The 18,997-nt window shown below is 33.9% G+C and overlaps 1 protein-coding gene across 2 annotated transcripts in view; it reads right to left on the bottom strand.

The window, feature by feature from the left end:
- LOC124533852 (guanylate cyclase 32E) overlaps positions 1–18,997 on the bottom strand; it is a 45,943-nt gene that overhangs the window by 8,262 nt on the left and 18,684 nt on the right. The window contains exons 9-17 of one of the 2 annotated variants that reach the window (XM_047109395.1): positions 16,804–16,949; positions 13,325–13,442; positions 12,641–12,731; positions 9,397–9,577; positions 8,699–8,927; positions 3,698–3,802; positions 3,213–3,284; positions 2,297–2,468; positions 282–504 (exon numbers count right to left, since the gene is read on the bottom strand). In XM_047109395.1, the coding sequence (XP_046965351.1) occupies positions 282–504; positions 2,297–2,468; positions 3,213–3,284; positions 3,698–3,802; positions 8,699–8,927; positions 9,397–9,577; positions 12,641–12,731; positions 13,325–13,442; positions 16,804–16,949 (1,337 nt within the window). Of the gene's footprint in view, positions 1–281; positions 505–2,296; positions 2,469–3,212; positions 3,285–3,697; positions 3,803–8,698; positions 8,932–9,396; positions 9,578–12,640; positions 12,732–13,324; positions 13,443–16,803; positions 16,950–18,997 lie in introns of both variants that reach the window. The other variant, XM_047109394.1, reaches the window with a different exon arrangement.

Raw genomic sequence — 18,997 nt, 5'->3', positions numbered from 1 at the left:
AACATCACATACATTACTCTGATCCCAATGTAAGTAGCTGAAGCACTTGTGTTATGGAAATCAGAAGTAACGACGGTACCACAAACACCCGGACCCAAGACAACATAGAAAACTAATGGTAATCTACATCGACTCGGCCGGGAATCGAACCCGGGACCTCAGAGTAGCGTACCCATGATAACCGGTGTACACACCACTCGAGCATAGAGGTCGTTTGCGCTGACGAAATGAGATACGCTCGTATCGAGGAGCGTGGCGGCGGGCGGGGGACACGCACCTACCTGTAGGGCGCGGGCGCGGGGTGCGCGAGGCGGCGCAGCAGCGCGGGCGGCGGCGGCGCGTCGGCGCCGAAGGGCCCGCGCCGCGTGTGCAGCTCGTACAGCAGCAGCGCGAACGCGTACACGTCGGCCGCCGCCGAGCCGCTGCGCACCTCCAGCGACGTGGGGAAGCAGTCCTTGCCCCAGCCCGCGCCGCGCAGCAGCTCCGGCGACAGGTACGCCAGGCCTGGCCACACGGACCACAACTTATAGACGGGTATAAAAAATATAGAGGTTGGCAAAAGGTTATTTAGTTGGTGTGTTAATATCTTTGATAATTATTATATTTATATATAATAGTATATAATTATAATATTATTTTATTTATTGATAATTAGTTTTACTTTTGGAAAACGAGCGCCTCCTTGCTATATTTATAATAATAATATACTTTATTGTACACCACAGTAACACAGTAATTTAACAATAAAAATGAAATATATACAAAATAAAAGTAGATGCACAATAAGGCGGTCTTATCGCTAGGTAGCGATTTCTACCAGACAACCTTATGGGCTTATTTATATTATATTTATAATAGTAAGTCATTCACAAATTTGACAAAAAAATAATAATAAGCGAATTATCGAGATAATCTCCGGTTCTCTTAGCGCATTGTATTTTCTTTTCCAAACCAGTAGTTTCGAACGCGACAATCAATAGGAAAATGTCTTACTTCTACATTAAATATAGGATTTTAAATTCATATAATTAAGTCATTAATATTGACAGAGACATTTATATTGCATATGATTATCATATAACGATGTAAAAATTCTTAAACTGAAATTGTGATACTGCCTGGTAATAAAAATAAACAGTCGGTACACTCAAATAAAAAAAAAATACAAAATAAAAATAAGATACACCAAAACGGATAAAGTATGTGTTGAGATACAAAACTAAGAATAAAAAAAATAAAGCCGTCCATATATATTTCAATCTCAAATACTCGCATCGAGCGCTGTTTTAAGTGATTCTTATGAAATGTAGAGCTTTTTGCGCGTTATGGCCGAATGTGTTTATATTGGCTATTTTTTATAGCTCCGAAGTCTGTTCAAAACTATCGATAACACAAAAAGCCAAAACATTCATGGATCGTTTCGTATTCTCTATAAATATTAGGTTAAATATTAAGTGCTTTCAGGTTAAGGCCTTCGAAATGTCTATCATCAAATAAATTTTAATGTTATTGAAACTTTTTTTTAAATCAGAATATATGTTTTTATACAATAGTTTTATTTAAAATAAACAGGTAACCTGAAGTTGAAAGTAATTTCAAAAATAACTTGTATTCGTTTCAAAAGAAATGTAAATATTTCTTAGTTGAAGTAGTTTGAAGTTCTTCTTATTGGATGAAATATTTAGAAGCAAATGACTGACGTAACTGTAAATAGTGGTGAGTACATATGAGTTTGATAAGACTCCAAGTTATTTCTACTCGGGTAGTAGCTGTAACGTGCAACGAAGGATAATACATTGGTTAAGGCGTCGATAGCTTAGGTAAAAAGTAAATAATATTTATCATAAAATAAACATTAAAACTTTTACCCGCATCGATAATGTCTTTAGGATATGTTCGAAGAATTCTCTAGACCGTCCCGTCAGTAATCTAAAAATACATCAAACGATAGATAGCCGTTATCCAAATTCAGATACGAGACTGTATACTCTTTAGTTCAAATTCAATTCTTAGTTTAATGGCTTTTAGTTGTGCCGGCAGGGCACAGATTATTTCGCCAATGTCACGTAGGATGGAGAAGACACGAATGAGATTGATCGGTGCGGTTGAGACACTAAACTCAATTGAATTTTAAAGTCAAGAATAGTAGTATTAATTTCCTTGTTAATCCTTAACCTAGAACAACACAAACATTAAGAGTTAATAATAGGATAAATAAAAAAAAAAAAAAATTAAATGTTGTTAGTATTCTAAACTACATATGTAAATACTCTTTAGTAGTAATAAAGTTAATTACTGTCAATGTGAGACCGGAGCGCGACAGGGTCAGAAGGGGGCACCTCCCCTCTTCGAAACTCCCTCAGCCCGAAGTCTGCGAGCTTCACCACCCACCGAGCATCCACCAAGCAGTTGGAGGGCCGTAACGCCCCGTGGTATTGTAGCGGCGACTCGTGGATGAAGATCATACCCTACCCGAATATAAATAATACTTATAGTATTTTTTTTATTATCAAGTAGGTTCATTAAAGTACTTTTGAATTGTCATATTATAATATAGAATAAATTGTAAAGCTAAGAATGTCTTAAACCAAATGAAAACTAAAAAAAAAAATGGTTACAGTAGACACAACTGTACATTGTAGACTATATAGTTGCTTAAGGAAATTTTATATAAAACTCAAAGAACTGAAATTATTGAAAGCTAATTATGAAAGCTTATGAAATTTAATAACTATTATGCATAATGTATTAACAAAATAAACTTAAAGCGATTCGGACTGTTCGGATCTCAACTAACAATTATTGTGTTTCATAAATGATGAATGAATTTAATTAATACACAATGGGTCATTATTGAATCAGATGAAAGCTTTGTGCAATGTTCAAGTCGAGCTCGTATAAGCCATTACACGTTTAAGTGATTTTCAATGTAAATTCTTACGTACATACCAGTATCGAGATGTATAAGCTCGCTAAGATTGTTTACTTCAGCAGGTTCTAATCTTTATAGGCATCACTTAGTTAACTCAATGTAATAAATATATTAATTTATGCTAAAATCTTCGATGGCATTGTTTTATATATTGTTTATGCTGATATAAGTAATCAAGATGTAACCATTTTAGAATCACTTATACAATTTATTGGCTGCGTCCTATCTGATCAACAATGTTTTTAATAGTAATGTGTTGTCACTGTGTATTCAAACTCACCCGTATAATATCGCCTACGAGAGAAGCGATGAACATGTTATCTAATTTGATATCTTCATTTTCTAAAATGTCCTGAAATAGATGTTTCATGTTCAACAACTAATGTTTAATAAATAACTAAGTCAATAAACCCATAAGTTAAAGTGATAAGCTGTTTTTTCACTATGCTAAAGATACCGGTTATTTTATTTAAATAATTTAAGAAATAAAATAATTTAGGTACCTCTTTTCTAATCTCTTTTTCATTAATATTTTCAGATTTTATTTCACTTCACATATAAAAATGCATTGTTATGCATCGTCTAAAATTGAATTAGGAGAAAAAAGAGCGTCTCAAGCCTCACACACAAGTTATATTTTAAAAATAATTAAGTATATCTGATAGCCATAGTGCGGATAATATAACTAAAATTTCATTTCGTTACAAATGATGTTAATCAAATGCTAAATCGCTGTAATAATTGTCATTAATTTTAATATCTTACCTTGAGACTACCTCTGGTACAATATTCGGAGAGAGCACATACATTAGGTGGCTCGATACAGGCTCCTACGAAACCATTCACATTGTCGTGTTGTAAGTCCCGCATCTGTGACAAGGATAAACCCATGAAATACCTCTTTTATGTGAGACTTAATAGGATTTGGTTGAGATATGGAATTTCCTTTGTGATTCTTAATACCAAAGGTAGACGATGGGTATAAAAAAGCGGATACTAAAAATCAAACAGCTAAGCTAGCGATTTTTCAGCAGAAATTACATCTAGTTGGACTAGGTAATTTTTTTATCAATGTTTTATTCCTTTTTGCTACGCTGGTGTTTGGGTGATGCTTGTTTTAAAAAATTCACACTAATATTTACTTAAATCCAAATAGTAGGATAAAATTTACATGTCAATCAATTTTATATTTGGTTATATGTATAATATTATAAATTACTATGTTTGCATAAAAATAAAATAACAATTGACGATAATTTCGATCGTTTTTACGAAATTTGACGATGCTACTACATCTATGTTGTATCGTACTAAACGTTCAATATGACACCGTGACAACTATATATATGTCAGTTAATTAATCTCTATAATTATTGCAGGTTTACAAGTGATATTAAGGAATTTAGTAAAATAAATAGCTTAATAAATAGCTATATTTATTATAATATAAATAAATTTATTTATTTTTTAAATTGCATTTTTTCATTTTTTCAAGATTTTCCTCTACGTGGTAAATGTAGCAGTAATATCTTTTTTGTGATATAGAATAATTTACATGTGTATGTTAGTTTAAAATAACGTAATCTGTTTAACAGATAGGGTGTGATTTATCCAAGAGGGTTAATTCTACTAAAAATACTCGTAATACGCACGATTTAACTTCGACTACTACTCGCAAAATTAAAACTCGGTTTAATTCTAACTGATGGTCAACTCTTCTAAGTATTTTCGGTTATTATATGATTGTGATTGTAATCCGATCCTACTACAGTCGAATCTCAACTAGATCTTTGTTTTAGTAGAATATGTGATATTTATACAGGTATAATATGTGATATTTTTAGTAGAATTGGCCGCCCAGTTCAAGGCAATCGTCGTTATACATATTTCGAACGTGGCTATGAAAAAGAAATATTAAAAATAAATGTATATAAAATTATTGGAGTGTGAATATCAATGATATTTGATTATATTTTGTACCGAAATAGGAATCCCCATCACGTCAAGTGAAATTGATCAATCATGTATGCGTGGGTATACTTGTTATTCATATGAGTAATATTTTCGTGTAAATATTTGATTTATGAAAGTATAATATTAGACATGATTACATATTTTTAGATAATCCTTGAAATAAAGATTATGATATCGGATTGTATATTTATAGAGATATACAGAACCTGTTATACATAAAACATTATATTTCCCACGAAAAAAAAATTAGACTATGATGAGTTCTTTATTTAAATTATTTATTTATGTAAGCTAATGTCACATGATGTAACTTTCTATTTTATTACGTCTATGTATAAATCTTATAACAATTGGATAGATTGCAAAAGTGGGAGGAATTAAACAATTATTTTCATATGTACGGCTGACATACAACACTCATACTAGCATCCATTCAACGCTATTGTTTTATTGTACTGTAGGCGGGCTTCGGCGGGGACACGTGCAAGAGTTCTCAGAAAGGACGTGTTTCGGGCCTTGATTGTGCCTCTGATGTTCGTTTCCATTAAGATTTTTGAAGTTATTATTATTGCACATGCGAAGAACGCGGGCAAAAACTTTTATATTAAGCACGTGTGCCAGAGGGTAATATTTATTACAATGGTTTGTCTATTTGGGTTGGAAATAACGGACACGTAGTAAATCTTCGAGTCTTAATTGAACATGCTGCTACGATATTTAATGCTATGCCCCGCAGTCATGACTTGTGCTTTTAATCATTTTAAATTTTTAAACTTCATTCATACTCATATATCTGAAAGCAGTTTTGCTATTGTATTAGTGGCAACCGAGCAGGAGGCTCTCCTGATAGAAAGTATTTATCATCGCCTTACACATCTAATACCGGGGATCTTGCGGATGTATTGCCGGCCTTTAAGAAATGTATACGCTTTTATCAATGTTCCCAATATTGTCGAATCGGGTCGGGATGGAAAAACTCCTGGCTAAACAGAGTGATTGTTTGTGAAAAGTTCTTGATCGTCGATAATTCGAGCTGCTCTACTTTGGATATAGTAAAATGGGAGGAGCTGGTACCGGGGAGCACCCGCCCAGAGGTGACAGCAGTACTTTATGTGAGGCTATTTGAGCTTTGTACAGTTTGAGTCGATGGGTCGATGTTCGATGTGAAGTATCGTCTTACCGTGCTTGGCACACCAAGCTTTTTAAATACCTATGCCTTGACTTTACCTTCCAATTAACAGCAAAACTGAAAGAGGTTGGTAACGCCAAGTATTCCGATGTTAACTGTGGCAGCAGAGGAAATGGTCTGTAATCGTGTAGAAACAACAAATGGTGACCTTTTAGCGGTTAACGCGCAAACTTGTCTTTTTGGGGTTAAATTGGATTAAGTTTAGTCGACCCCAGCCCAAAAGTTTATTTAACAAAGACTCAATTTCATGCACAAATGTGTTCCGATTCTGAAGTATGTATTAAGTTCATAATTAAGGGATTAATAATTCCATTGTAGACTATTTTAACGTTAGTAGAAAATGGATTGATGAACCTCTTGATAGTCCCAAATTTCTTTTATCGACATCGTCATTTCAAATAAATAATTGACGTAATGTAATGGCATTTTTTTTATCATGGAAACCTTAATTCCAAAACACGCCAAACTTAGTTGACTAAGTGGGTGACTTGGTGGTAGAGTATGTGATGTGTTCGCAGTGCTTACCCACTTAAGAAATACAATCAAATAGAAAAAGTTACTACATATTTATTTAAACCAACTTACTTTACATGTTTATGAGAAAAGACTTGGACTTCAAAGGAATGAATTCGTAAACAACACAGATTTTATTTTTTAGAAATAATCAACGAAACAGAAGTCATTACAATCCAAACTTAATGATATCGAAATACCATAACGCTATTTTGGTTTTTATGCGATCACTGATCACCTAAAAACCAAATTAGCATATAACCTGTAATTTGGACGAAAATACCATCCTCAATTAAATTATTAGGTGCTCGAAATGTGAAAAAGAAGTCAAATTTTACGATTCTTCAAAACATTTTTAACTTACGTTGATTACACAGTACATTTTTAGTTTTGAATGAAACATTACTTGTTTTTCAATAAGATGAAAGAACAGATTATCACATGACAAGACTGTAGCTAAGTAAAAGCTTAAGCTTTCTATAGATTTTTCAACTACTCTTAATGATTGTATTTGTACACAATTACAAGTGTTAAGTGTTTTCTTTTAAGACTAAGATAAGCCGCATGCAAAATGATTAATATTATTTCATTAAATCTGACATCTGTTTTGTATATCATTGCAATTGCAATCTTGATTTTATTAACTTTATATTGTTATAGAAATTAGGTTCAAGTTTGTTTTTGTAATAATATGGAGGTATTTAAGACATTATTCGGTTATTTTGTCGAACATGGTAAAAGTAAGAATGATGATGATGATGAGAACTCACTATTTTTTTCACAACAAGAATCGTTAATTAAAAAAACAATCGGATTGGAAGATCTTACGATTAACCTACAAACACATATTAAATTGTAGTAATGATTATGTATATTCGAGTGATAAGAAGCTTTCGAGCGACCGCTAGTATTTGATTATTTCATAAAAGTGCGGCGAAGTTACAATCAAGTTTTCGCATAAAGGATATGATAAATCACGTCAACAGCCGTCCCGAACAATTTCTCCACTGAAATATGGTGCGAGTTTATTTATCGTGACTTATTACTTGTTCTGAAATACTTTCTAGTTTATTTTAGTCTAAGTTTAACTATGACACTGAAATATTGTCAATTGGTTCATTCTACACATCATTTTTCATCTCGCTGGATATTTTTTTATGAAATATTTGAATAAGCTAAAAATATACAAAATTTTGCTCGTTGAATTTTAAATAATGAGGAGTCAAGTCATGATCTCACAAATCTAGTATCTTCATTACATCCATACAAAAAACGCTACATCACTCACACGACCCGACCACCGTTATGAAAAACAACAAGAATTAATGAGTGAACATTACTTCCCGTCAAGGAATGCGCGCGATTTAATCAGCTCCGTCAGACTGAGGCACTCATATTTCAAATACACACGCCTTTATCTCCGGTAAACTGTTTTGTATTACCTGAGGCGTCAGTAAAGCCTTTATAAATGAGTATGATAGACCTTTCTATTCTATTATGGAAAATTCATGTTTGCGAGCGACTGAGCTTTAATAGCTACCGTTTCTCCTTAGATCGTTTACAAAGGGCTTTAGGGCTCGAAGGCTCAGCCGTAATACAGAGTGAATACCTTTTACGGTCACTTTTATTGGAAATAAACATGGATAGGTAGCTTATCAATGTCTTGTAATCGATTCGTATGCTTACGTAAGTATTTGTACCTTTTAATTAAACGGTTTATAACGAGATCCTTCTTCGTTGTTGTTCTTTGGTGTTACACACGATGTTACAATTAAGGACAAAGCAGATTAGTTGGACTGTAATAAAAATATTATTGGCAGTTATATATATATAGACGACCTCTGTGGTCGAGTGGTGTGTACACCTGTTTTCATGGGTACGCCACTCTGAGGTCCCGGGTTCGATTCCCGGCCGAGTCGATGTAGATTACCATTAGTTTTCTATGTTGTCTTGGGTCTGGGTGTTTGTGGTACCGTCGTTACTTCTGATTTCCATAACACAAGTGCTTCAGCTGCTTACATTGGGATCAGAGTAATGTATGTGATGTTGTCTCATATTTATATTTATTTATATAGTTTTGGAGTACTTACAATTTTAAGTTCCTTTTTGATTTCGCGGTTGATGTCGATGTGGTTCCGGCGCACGCGCTTGACGGCGAGCAGGCGGCCGCGGTAGAAGGCGACCTCGGTGAAGATGGCGGAGTAGCGGAAGTCGAGGTCGGGGTTGGAGCTCAGCGACGCCTGGCTGGAGCGCGCGCCGCCCGCGCTGCCCTTCTCGCCGCCGAGCGCGTTGCTCGAGCTCGTATTCACGCCCGCACTGCTATCTTGCTGAAAAAAATTAGCTCTGACCAACTTGCTAGTCATCCAAACGCTTACTATTTGTCCTTGAGATATCATATTTGATGTGTTTATAATTTATCCGGAGCACGCGCTCTGTAATAAATAAATTAAAACAAAAGTGTTACACAAAAGCAAATATATGTTTTCACTGAGCTCATTTGAGAGATTTTTCGTTAATGATTTATGTTTCTTTTTACGTGTAAGATTTATTTTAGCCAGCATTGTTAAAGAATAAAGCGTAAAATGTTTAGGCAAGTTCTAGTGTATGATACATTAATCTAAAATTATGGATGTTTTCAGTTTATCGGTCAAAGATTTGTGTTGATTTTAAAACATATTTAAAATATAGACTAGTTTTACGAGTTCATACATGCGATCTATATGAGGTTGAGTTAATAAAATACAGTATCAAGCGGCACATGCATACAACATACAGAAGTTCCGTTTACCTACTCAGTTTGTTGGTTCGCTGGTCTTCGTCAGGCAGGTGCAGGTCTCTAAAGTCGATCTTCCATAACAGCGAATCTAGTTCCTGCTCGTAGCGCCAGCCGCGGTATAGAGCCAGTGCAGCCAGCGCTAAAAGGGCCAGTGTACCACCCGAGGCGCCAAGAGCCCAAGCGCCCACATGGCCTAAGATATATAATTTAATATATGAATCATGCGTAATTTTATTTTCTAGTCGAAATAAAAAGCGAAAGGTAATTACGGGTCTTCGGTATTTGAACTTAAATAATATATATCGTATTGGAAATACTTAGCATTGCGTAGACGCTACTAATCGTGAAATTCCTTTTGCAGAATTTTTCGTCTTTAATATTCTTTCTTCTATCTATCTATAATTCTATCTAATATTAATGATTTCATGAGAAAATGTGATACTCATAGCATTGGTACAAGGAACAAACACAAACTTGTTACTCCTGTAACTCGACTACATAGAGTCAGTACCTCCTTTGTGGGGCAATGTATACGGTTTTACAACAGGATCCTAGAAAGCGTTCAAAATGCCTCTGTTGCCAAATTAAAAAAAATTTATTAAGGAACGCTTGTGTGCAAAAGGTTACTATACAATTAATGAGTTTATGATCGATAGCACACCTCCGCACGCCTCCTGGCTATTTCATCTCATATTAAATTATTTACATAATATATGAGACAAACAACAAAAAAAAACCCGCTGAGTTTCTTTCGCCGGTTCTTCTCAGGTCAGGGTATTTTCTTTTCCGAACCGGTGGTAGTGTTTCAATTGACCATCAATAAGAAAGTGTAATGCTTCTATATTGAATAAAGTTATTTGAGTTTGAGTTGAGTTTATCTACCGTGACTATCCTTCACATATGAATACCAAATTAAAAAAAAATACATATATAACCTTTTGCACTAAAACAAAAATTAAAGAGACACACGTCAACTTTTCTAATGAAACTCACTACAGCTTGTCCATTGTTTTATATTTAACTTGAGAACTAGTCGTGAGTTTGTTGTTAACTCGCTTATGATTTTGCAACTTTATTTCCTTTCACGAGAGAGCTTTGAAATTTATTCACGGCAGTATAATGTTCGAGAGATTAGCTTAAAGTCACGCTTACAAATAAAAATAAATGTATACATCATTAGTCAATTTTTAATTAACTGTCGACCTTATTTAGTATGCTGTTCACGCTGTCTAAACAAACTGGTACGTCACTCCGGCTCATACGACGGGTTTCATTTTCAGTTCCCTGCTCTGATGCACAGTTTTAATAGAAATAAGCTTGCTTAAATTATTGTAAAACTTTTGGAAGGAAATTAAAAAAATATGCAAAGTAAAATCATAGCGAGATAATTAAAAAAATATATGTATGCACATATTTTAATTTTCGGTAAAATGTCCATATGCATTTTTTTGTTTTTGAAATAAATTAAATAATTATAGTGGCATATCCTTTTGTTTTGTAACATTTTCTTTTGATATGATTTATTCAATTGAGTAGACGGCTACAGTAAAAGTAATAAATAAAGGATACGTTCGTAATAGCATTTCAATTTAATTTGTAAATAGAAGGATCAGATGGAGTATCCAAAATAGTGATAAGTAGATTTGAGCGAGCGTTGAAGTATTAAATTGGAAGCTAGAGAAATTAAACCGAAAATGGCATTAGGTATATTCGACAAGTGTACAGACTATTCCTAGATATTATTAAATGTGATAATTAATGTAAGCATTATTGATCCGTAATGGTAGAGTGACAAAAATCCGTGAACCTGAACCACTGAAATTGTATGTTGTGTTTAATTTTTGGTTGTACTTTTTTTCTCATGATTGGCGACGATGAAAAACATCGTGAGGAAACTCGCATTGAAGCAGAGTTAGCTTCAGACATTTTTTGAAAAGATGAGATGGTGTTTACCCAACTGTGGGATAGATACAGATTGTTAGTTTTATTGTATAGTAATCAAAGTAAAAATATTTATTAAAATTATATTTTTTTTTATAAGTAGGCTATATTAAGTGAAACTGTCACCGATTCTTAAAGTAGACTTTATCGAGAAGAACTGGCAATAAACTCAGTAGTTCCTCTTTTTTGACATTTAAAAATACGTATAGAATGTGCCATATCCTGCCTGGAAGTCAACAAGTAAAATTCCTCGCTTTTTGACTTGTTAAGACTATTTGATTGTTTTGATAAAAGGTAAAAGTAAATAAATTAAAAACGTAGTCTATGAAAACAGAGCAGGATTATAAAATAACTATCTTTGTAAATAATATGTTCAAAATCTTAATGATAAGGGCGTCTGTCGAGTCGTGTAACTTGGAGCGGGTAATATATGGCAACTTAATTCAGAGATCAATCTTGATGCTCGAACTTTGTACCTACTCCTATTACCCATCCGTTCAGCGCGATTATAGAGATTTAGTTTGAGACGTCAATATCCTAAAGACGTTCAAGTCTCTGCAATTCATAATCTCATGCACAGCCATTATATATAACGACTTATACTAACATGACTCGAATGTAGGAGATTCGTTAGCTAATATTATAAGATCGTTATCTCTAGTATGTTGTTTCGTGATCAATTTAAAGTTATGGCTTGTTACTCAATTACGGTTAGCTGGGTGTACCTATTTAAGTATTTATTTTTGTTTTTTAAGTGTAGAAACATTTGATATACCTAACTAACGTTAACTCATTATTCATTAATAAATATAAGCGTGTGAATTATAAAAAATATTTTGGATAAAGATTTGTATCTTGTCTATAGATAAACAATAGTGTAATTTGTGTGTATAAGTACAAAGACAGTGTTTAGTTTCAGACTCGACGAATGCGAGCAGTCGTTTAGGAGTAATGTTTCTGCTCCGCTAAAAAGCTAAAGTGTGCGTGTGTCGCGCAGCGGGAGTCGCGTGCGGCCGATGGCGCGCACTCCGCGCCGCTTGTCACTTACAGTCGCCGCCCGTTACGAGGCCTTTACGACCCACCCCACTCGATGTCGCTTACGGACCTTGTATTTAATGCCACCCGACCTCCAGCCGGCTATAAGTTTTTTACATCTAACAAAATGTGCCCAACTAATGGAATAGGCTATATTCTATTAGCTACTTACATGCATTACATTAAGACATTTTACGGTCGCCGCGGGATATTGCGTGGGTATAATGAAACCGCTCCAGAAAATGTTAGTATATAAGTGTGTAGGTAATGATTTACTCACTGACACATTTCTCTCCACGAAATCCGCAAGGCGGCTCCGAGAGTGGAACCCGGCCGCCAGGCCATTTGATCTCTCGAAGGAGTCGTAATTCCTGGTGACATGAAAAGTAAATGGACTGAGTTTGCCATGACTTTAGCGAATAACTAAATAAACTTACATTTTTGTTGTTGTTTTTTGTTTTATTAAATCGCAAGCTCTGTTTGGAATTCCGTTCTACGTTTATTGTACGTAAGAATGCCTATTCCAAGCGTCCGTTGAGAAAAATCCTTAACTATAGTCCTACAATGCGACGTTGTAAATACCGACGAAGAAGTTTTGTCCAACGCTTTGTTATTATTAGACATTTTATACAAATAAAAAGCTGTTTAAACTGAATCCTATATTTACAAAAAAGTCATTTTGGTGGAAAAAGATGCGCTCGAAATACATTGGGATCATAAGAAAAGCAAATTATTATTTTCTTAAAATGAAATCACATTTTTGTATATAATGGTATATTATATTGGACAGACGTGACATCTTTAGAGATCCTAAAGATCTGACGTTATTTCCGTTTCCACAATGGAACGTGAGCCATTCACTCGATGGCCTCTTTTGAAGCGATTTAGCTTTTTATTTCAGAAAGAAGATCGTTCGAGGATATTTCATTCTGAGAAATAGTTCGAAAAAAGTAAATTACGTTACCGGAGCGGTTTTGTGCAAAACGGCGAGTGGATAGAGTCCGGGAGAGCGCGTTGGGTCGACGGAAAGCAGCGTGTAATTCCCTTCGGCGTCGCCATTATCGTCCATATGGATCCAGTACCTGTTGAAATGAATAAAATGTAAGGTCTTAGTCACATACCTTTACCATCAAATATAAAATATGTGAATAAAATTTTACAACCTAGCCAGAAGCCACTTCCAACTTGTAGGAAATTTGTTCTAAGTAATAAAAAATATTAACTTACAAGAGAACTGTGTTAATTGGAAATGTTAATTAAAAAGGTTTCCTTTTCAACTTTTAGAAGTTACGCAGAGTTAAAATGAGTTAACTTTGATTTATTGATTTGCAGACTTCAGTGGTTTTTTTTAAACTATTGTCGAAATGGGAGGGCGACATTTAAACAGGTTCTACTTTTTGCCAAATACGAACCTACCGCGACTACGTAAGTATGTAAGTTTACAGTTTGCTTATTTAACTGAAGTAAATTCCAGAACGGTCTTCAAAGGTGTTAGACTTTTTTAGCCTATAGTTCAATTCATTTGTTACGTAGACCCTACGATTTCTCAATGCCAACGTAAACACAAACAAGCTTGGAACACGCTTGCGTTGTTTTATTAGCTGTAAATGGTTTTCTTGACATATGCTATTGATATATCAAAAATATTTCGACTGCAGTTATTCCTTATTATATTTCTATACATTATTAATTTTGATATTTAAAAAATATGCATTTAAAATTTGGTTTATAGCTTCTAGATTTATTGGTTATGATGTGTTCCTCTTTCGGGCGGATCGGCCGTTCTTAAGAGACTTATGTTTTTGCGCAAGTACTTGCAATCTCTATTTCATCATTTTGCTATTGGGATATCACGGTACAGTCAACACAACCGAGACCAACTGCTTCAAATGTTTCGCATGCAAATGTAAGCATTGCCTACTTCAAACTTCATGTTACAAATAATTTCTAGACAGACAATTTTATTTTAAAAACCCTGAGTTTGGGATTAAAGATCAATTTAAAGACCTTACAAATCATTTTTTTCTCAAGCTGCGTTTGGTGTGCACGCTCCCTAAAATACTAAATTTTTAGCAGAACACATCTCTCGGTAGCTGTGCGGTTGATATATTTATTTGTCCATTATGATTACGAACGAATGTACGAAAACGGGTTTCAACTTCACTTTCGCTCGTATTCTTCTTAATAATATAATTCTTCGTGAAAAAAGTGTTAAAGAAAGTGTTGACACGCTGATTTAGATATTAGGTACAGATCGTGACTTGTCGAGCTGATACAAATACCTACATATGTTATGAATCTATCTGACTAAACAAAATGTAAGCAGGTGTACATTGTGTTGCGCAGTTTTTATTTCTATGATTAAGATATGCTTACAAATATATAATTAAACAAAGTTTATAACACAAATAGGCTTATTTTTCGTACAATTATTATTTGGAAGTGCCAATATTGGTTAATATTTTTACAGTACCTATGGGAGGTGTGGCCTAAACATCAGGTGACACATTTATCAAACTATTTAAAATAAAATAAAAATAGTTTAGTTAAATCAGTGTAACTCTATATAAAGTCTGTAATGAAATCACACTGCTATTGTTAGCACACCTCATTAGAGAAGTAGATACAGGTCAAAGTGTTAAAAAAGAAACATGTTAATACTTATTTAACGAATGTAAACGATTCAAAGCTGGAGTTCTAAGAATGTGTATATATTAGACTTGTATGAATTATCGAGTGTAAACGAACTCTTATGTCTACAATAAAAGCTTAAATTGCAGCGAGTCGATTGTGAAAATTGGTCAATACATACATTAATACTATTGGCTAGATTAAAATTAAATAATAGCATCATATCATTACGCACAAAGTAATCGAAAACAGATTAAATTGCAAACGTATAATTCATGTTTCCGATATATTAACATAAACTAGTAATGTATAATATTTGAAATATTAAAGTTACAAAGTAGACGCTTCGAAAAAAAATATTGAGAAATACAATAATTTATTTATTGTTTATATATTGACGTAGTTAACTTTCTAGCACAAATATTTAGAGAAGTATTAGATACATGTGAAGTACGAATCGATCGATACAAAATATACCACATAATATCACAGAGTCAATTACGCTTGTGGGCACATACGTATTGCTTACCGCTGTTGTGTACAGAAACCACGCGCGTGTGTTGTGGTGCATGTCAATAATGTCACTTGGAAATTGGAAATTCGCCAAAATGAATGATATACTAATCTGGTAGTAGAATAGTTTAGCTTAAGCAGCTCCGTTAAGTACGCTCAGCATATTAACGTCTACGTTACATAACGAAGAAATATATGAGGCTTGTAGTAAAGAACGTCGACTGCTGACATTGTAGAAGTTTGTTTTATCAATTTATGTCGTTACTTTAGGAAGGGCATGCAATGTGCTACAAAATATTAAGCATTTAGTGTTAAAGTGTTTGGCATAGTGATAATGTTTAACTGGTTCATTACGAGGTACGTTTCGTACTTATTTTACGTAATTACATTAAAACGTCAAGTAAAATGTTAAATAAGAGAATTTTGTGGTACATATAAAAATCTTTATTTCGTATAATTTAATGTTCTTTTAACATTATTTTTATATTGACATATCAGCACATAATAATACTGTCACAATTGACACAGCGCTGAAATCTTTCGATATTTTTCTGTTAACTTCATTATATAATTCGGATACGATGTTATATATTAATATCCTATCTAAATTATATAAGCGGCGTTTTCATTGAAAAAAAAATATAATATAATGAGTATCTGTGGGCTGTTTTTATTTTTAGCCGTGTCAAGCACACTATGATATCTTGTAATCATTAACGTGGAGGGGCGCACCTTCGTGAGTGAATGATCGTTACTCTATTGTTATTTAAACGAGAAAAAGTTTTCTAAAAAGGTTGAATATGTTTTAGTTATCGTCCAGTATTAATAAACATTGAAATATTTTGCACAAATCAAATAAACTAAGCTTTTATTTAATTTATATATATTTATTATGCCCATTTTCCGATTAATGCTATTATTATATTTATTAAATATTTACGAAAGAAAATAAGCCCTTACTCTGAATATGAACGAGCTTGTGATTTCTTTGGTAGAAGTAGTTAGAGCCGAGATGGGCCAGTGGCTAGAATACGTACATCTTAACCGATGATTGCGGGTTCAAATCCAGGCAAGCACCACTGAATATTCATGTGCTTAATATGTGTTCATAATTTGCGAAAATGCGAATCCACCAACCCGCATTGGAAAAACTTGATGAAATATGCTCCTAACCTTTTCCTCGAAGGGAAAGGAGGCCATTAGCCACTCAGTGGGAAATTCACAAGCCGTTACTATTATAGTAGTTATATATAGTACACATAATAAAAAAGTTTTATGTAATGACATATAAATGCTTACCCCATGACGCTTCGGTAAGTAGTGTTTCTCATGCGGATGGCGATCGCCCGACCATCTCGTGCTCCTTCTCCTGTACGCAGGACGTCAGCCAGCGCTCGCGCGTACAGCCACACCGCATCGTGGAGCCACGCTGCTTCTACTGGGATCTAGACAGATATTAATGATCTTTCATTACTTTATTAGTGACCTACATCCAAACATATGAAACTTATAGTTTACTTTTATCATCACTACAAAACAAAGTCGCTTTCTCTGTTCCATTTGTGCATAAATCTTCAAAACTACGCAACGAATTTAGTTTACATACGGCTTTTTAATAGATAGAGTGATTCGAGAGTAAGATTTTTGTGTATAAGACATGGTGGTAGGGCTTTGTGCAAGCCCATCTGGGTAGGTACCACCCACTCATCAGTTATTCTACCGCTAAACAACAGTACGCAGTATTGTTGTGTTCCGGTTTGAAGGGTGAGTGAGCCAGTGTAACTGCAGGCACAAGGGACATAACAACTTAGTCCCCAAGGTTGATGGCACATTGACAATGTAAGGAATAGTTAATATTTCTTACAGCGTCATTGTCTATGGGTCACGGTGACCACTTACCATCAGGTGGCCCAACCTATACCATAAAAAAAAAGCAATGGACAATAGAGTAAAGAAACATTGATAATTTTAGAAGTTTGTCAGGTGATGTCGTAAATAAACAAATTCTGTAATTTAGTATCAGTATTGTACCCGTGCGAAGCCGGTCGCTAGCATATAATAAAATATGAAACAATCTTTAATGGACAATCGCTAATTAAAATATGTTTTTTTTTTGTTAATACTCTACATTAATTTTATTTGTGTTTGTAGTAAAGAATATTTTGAGAAAATCAGAGTGAGTCGAATTAAATATCGCATCCTTTTTATTTACCAAACCGCATTAGAGAAGCACGGTGGATGATTTCATTGACAGACATTGACGGGTTTTGAGTTTATTTATAATCACATTCACAATCTACATTTGTGCAGCGTTTAAAGTGACATGATCCACCAGACAACATATTTAGGAGTACGTGTTGTTGACTGCGATACGTGTGAATTGTTTTATAGCTATTTATTTGACATTTATGGCGTAAAATAATCAACTGAAATCGTTTTGCAAAACTGTAACGGTTATCGCACGCTTCGTGTTGAAGGTATAACAAAAATGGAAAATTTATTTTGACTCACACTGCACTTAATACATTTTTGACTCTAACATAAACGAATTTTATGATTACAGTAATAAAAAGATCAAGTTGAGGGTTATTCGCGAATGTGCGAAATGATAATTTCTAGAGTAAAGTTATATTTTATGAATTGCCATGCAATAAAAACTCTTAATTTTTTTTTAATAAATTAAAGGCGTGTAATCAATAGTAAAGATTAACTCCTGTTGTGATGTTTATTAAAGAAACCGTAATGTAGCGTACTTTTGCCAGAGTATTTATGTAATTTGCTTTTAATGATTTCACAGAATAGTCCTTGATTTATTTTTAATGCAAAATATCTTACCAGATTGATTACAGAATCCAATACTTTGTTACGCCGGAGACTTGGTTAATATCTTTTACAATTTTTAAATTTACTACATTTGTGTATACCTACAGGTGATGCCTCTCTCAAATTAATTATTTGTTAGTGTTCAAGTGATGGTTTTAAGCATAAAGATTACGCGTAAGTACCTAATCGACTTGTAAGCCTAGTTGTTAAAGGAATTTACAAATTACCCCAATAACCATTTAGGTATTTGGGGCAACAGTAACGCTATCTGTTATCCGGTTCAAGAGATAACATAAGGCAAAAAACTAGTTAAAACACTGATCACCGGCGTTATAAAACCTTTTTTGTTTGAAATAAAAAAAAAATATGCACGAAATTTATATCAAGATTAAGTACAATAAAATTACTTTCTAGATAATTTATATTGCCACTCATAAATGCGAAATAAAGAAAAGAGTTTTTTTTGGTTATTACAAATTGTAATGGTATATTTTTTGTGGTTTGATATTCATTAAGCCAGAACGAGTAAATTAATTATAACAGACCGTCTTCTACTGAAACATCAAGAATTAGTTCCGACTTGTTTGGTACTGTCATTGCATACTTGTATTTGTACGTGGGCGGATCTCATGTCTTTTTGATTTATGTTAAGGTAAGTTGAATCGAACAT

This window comes from Vanessa cardui, chromosome 11 (assembly GCF_905220365.1).
Source record: "Vanessa cardui chromosome 11, ilVanCard2.1, whole genome shotgun sequence".
NCBI lineage: Eukaryota > Metazoa > Arthropoda > Insecta > Lepidoptera > Nymphalidae > Vanessa > Vanessa cardui.
The sequence above is the reverse complement of the archived record's forward strand: the minus strand, read 5'-3'. Positions and strand labels throughout refer to the sequence as shown.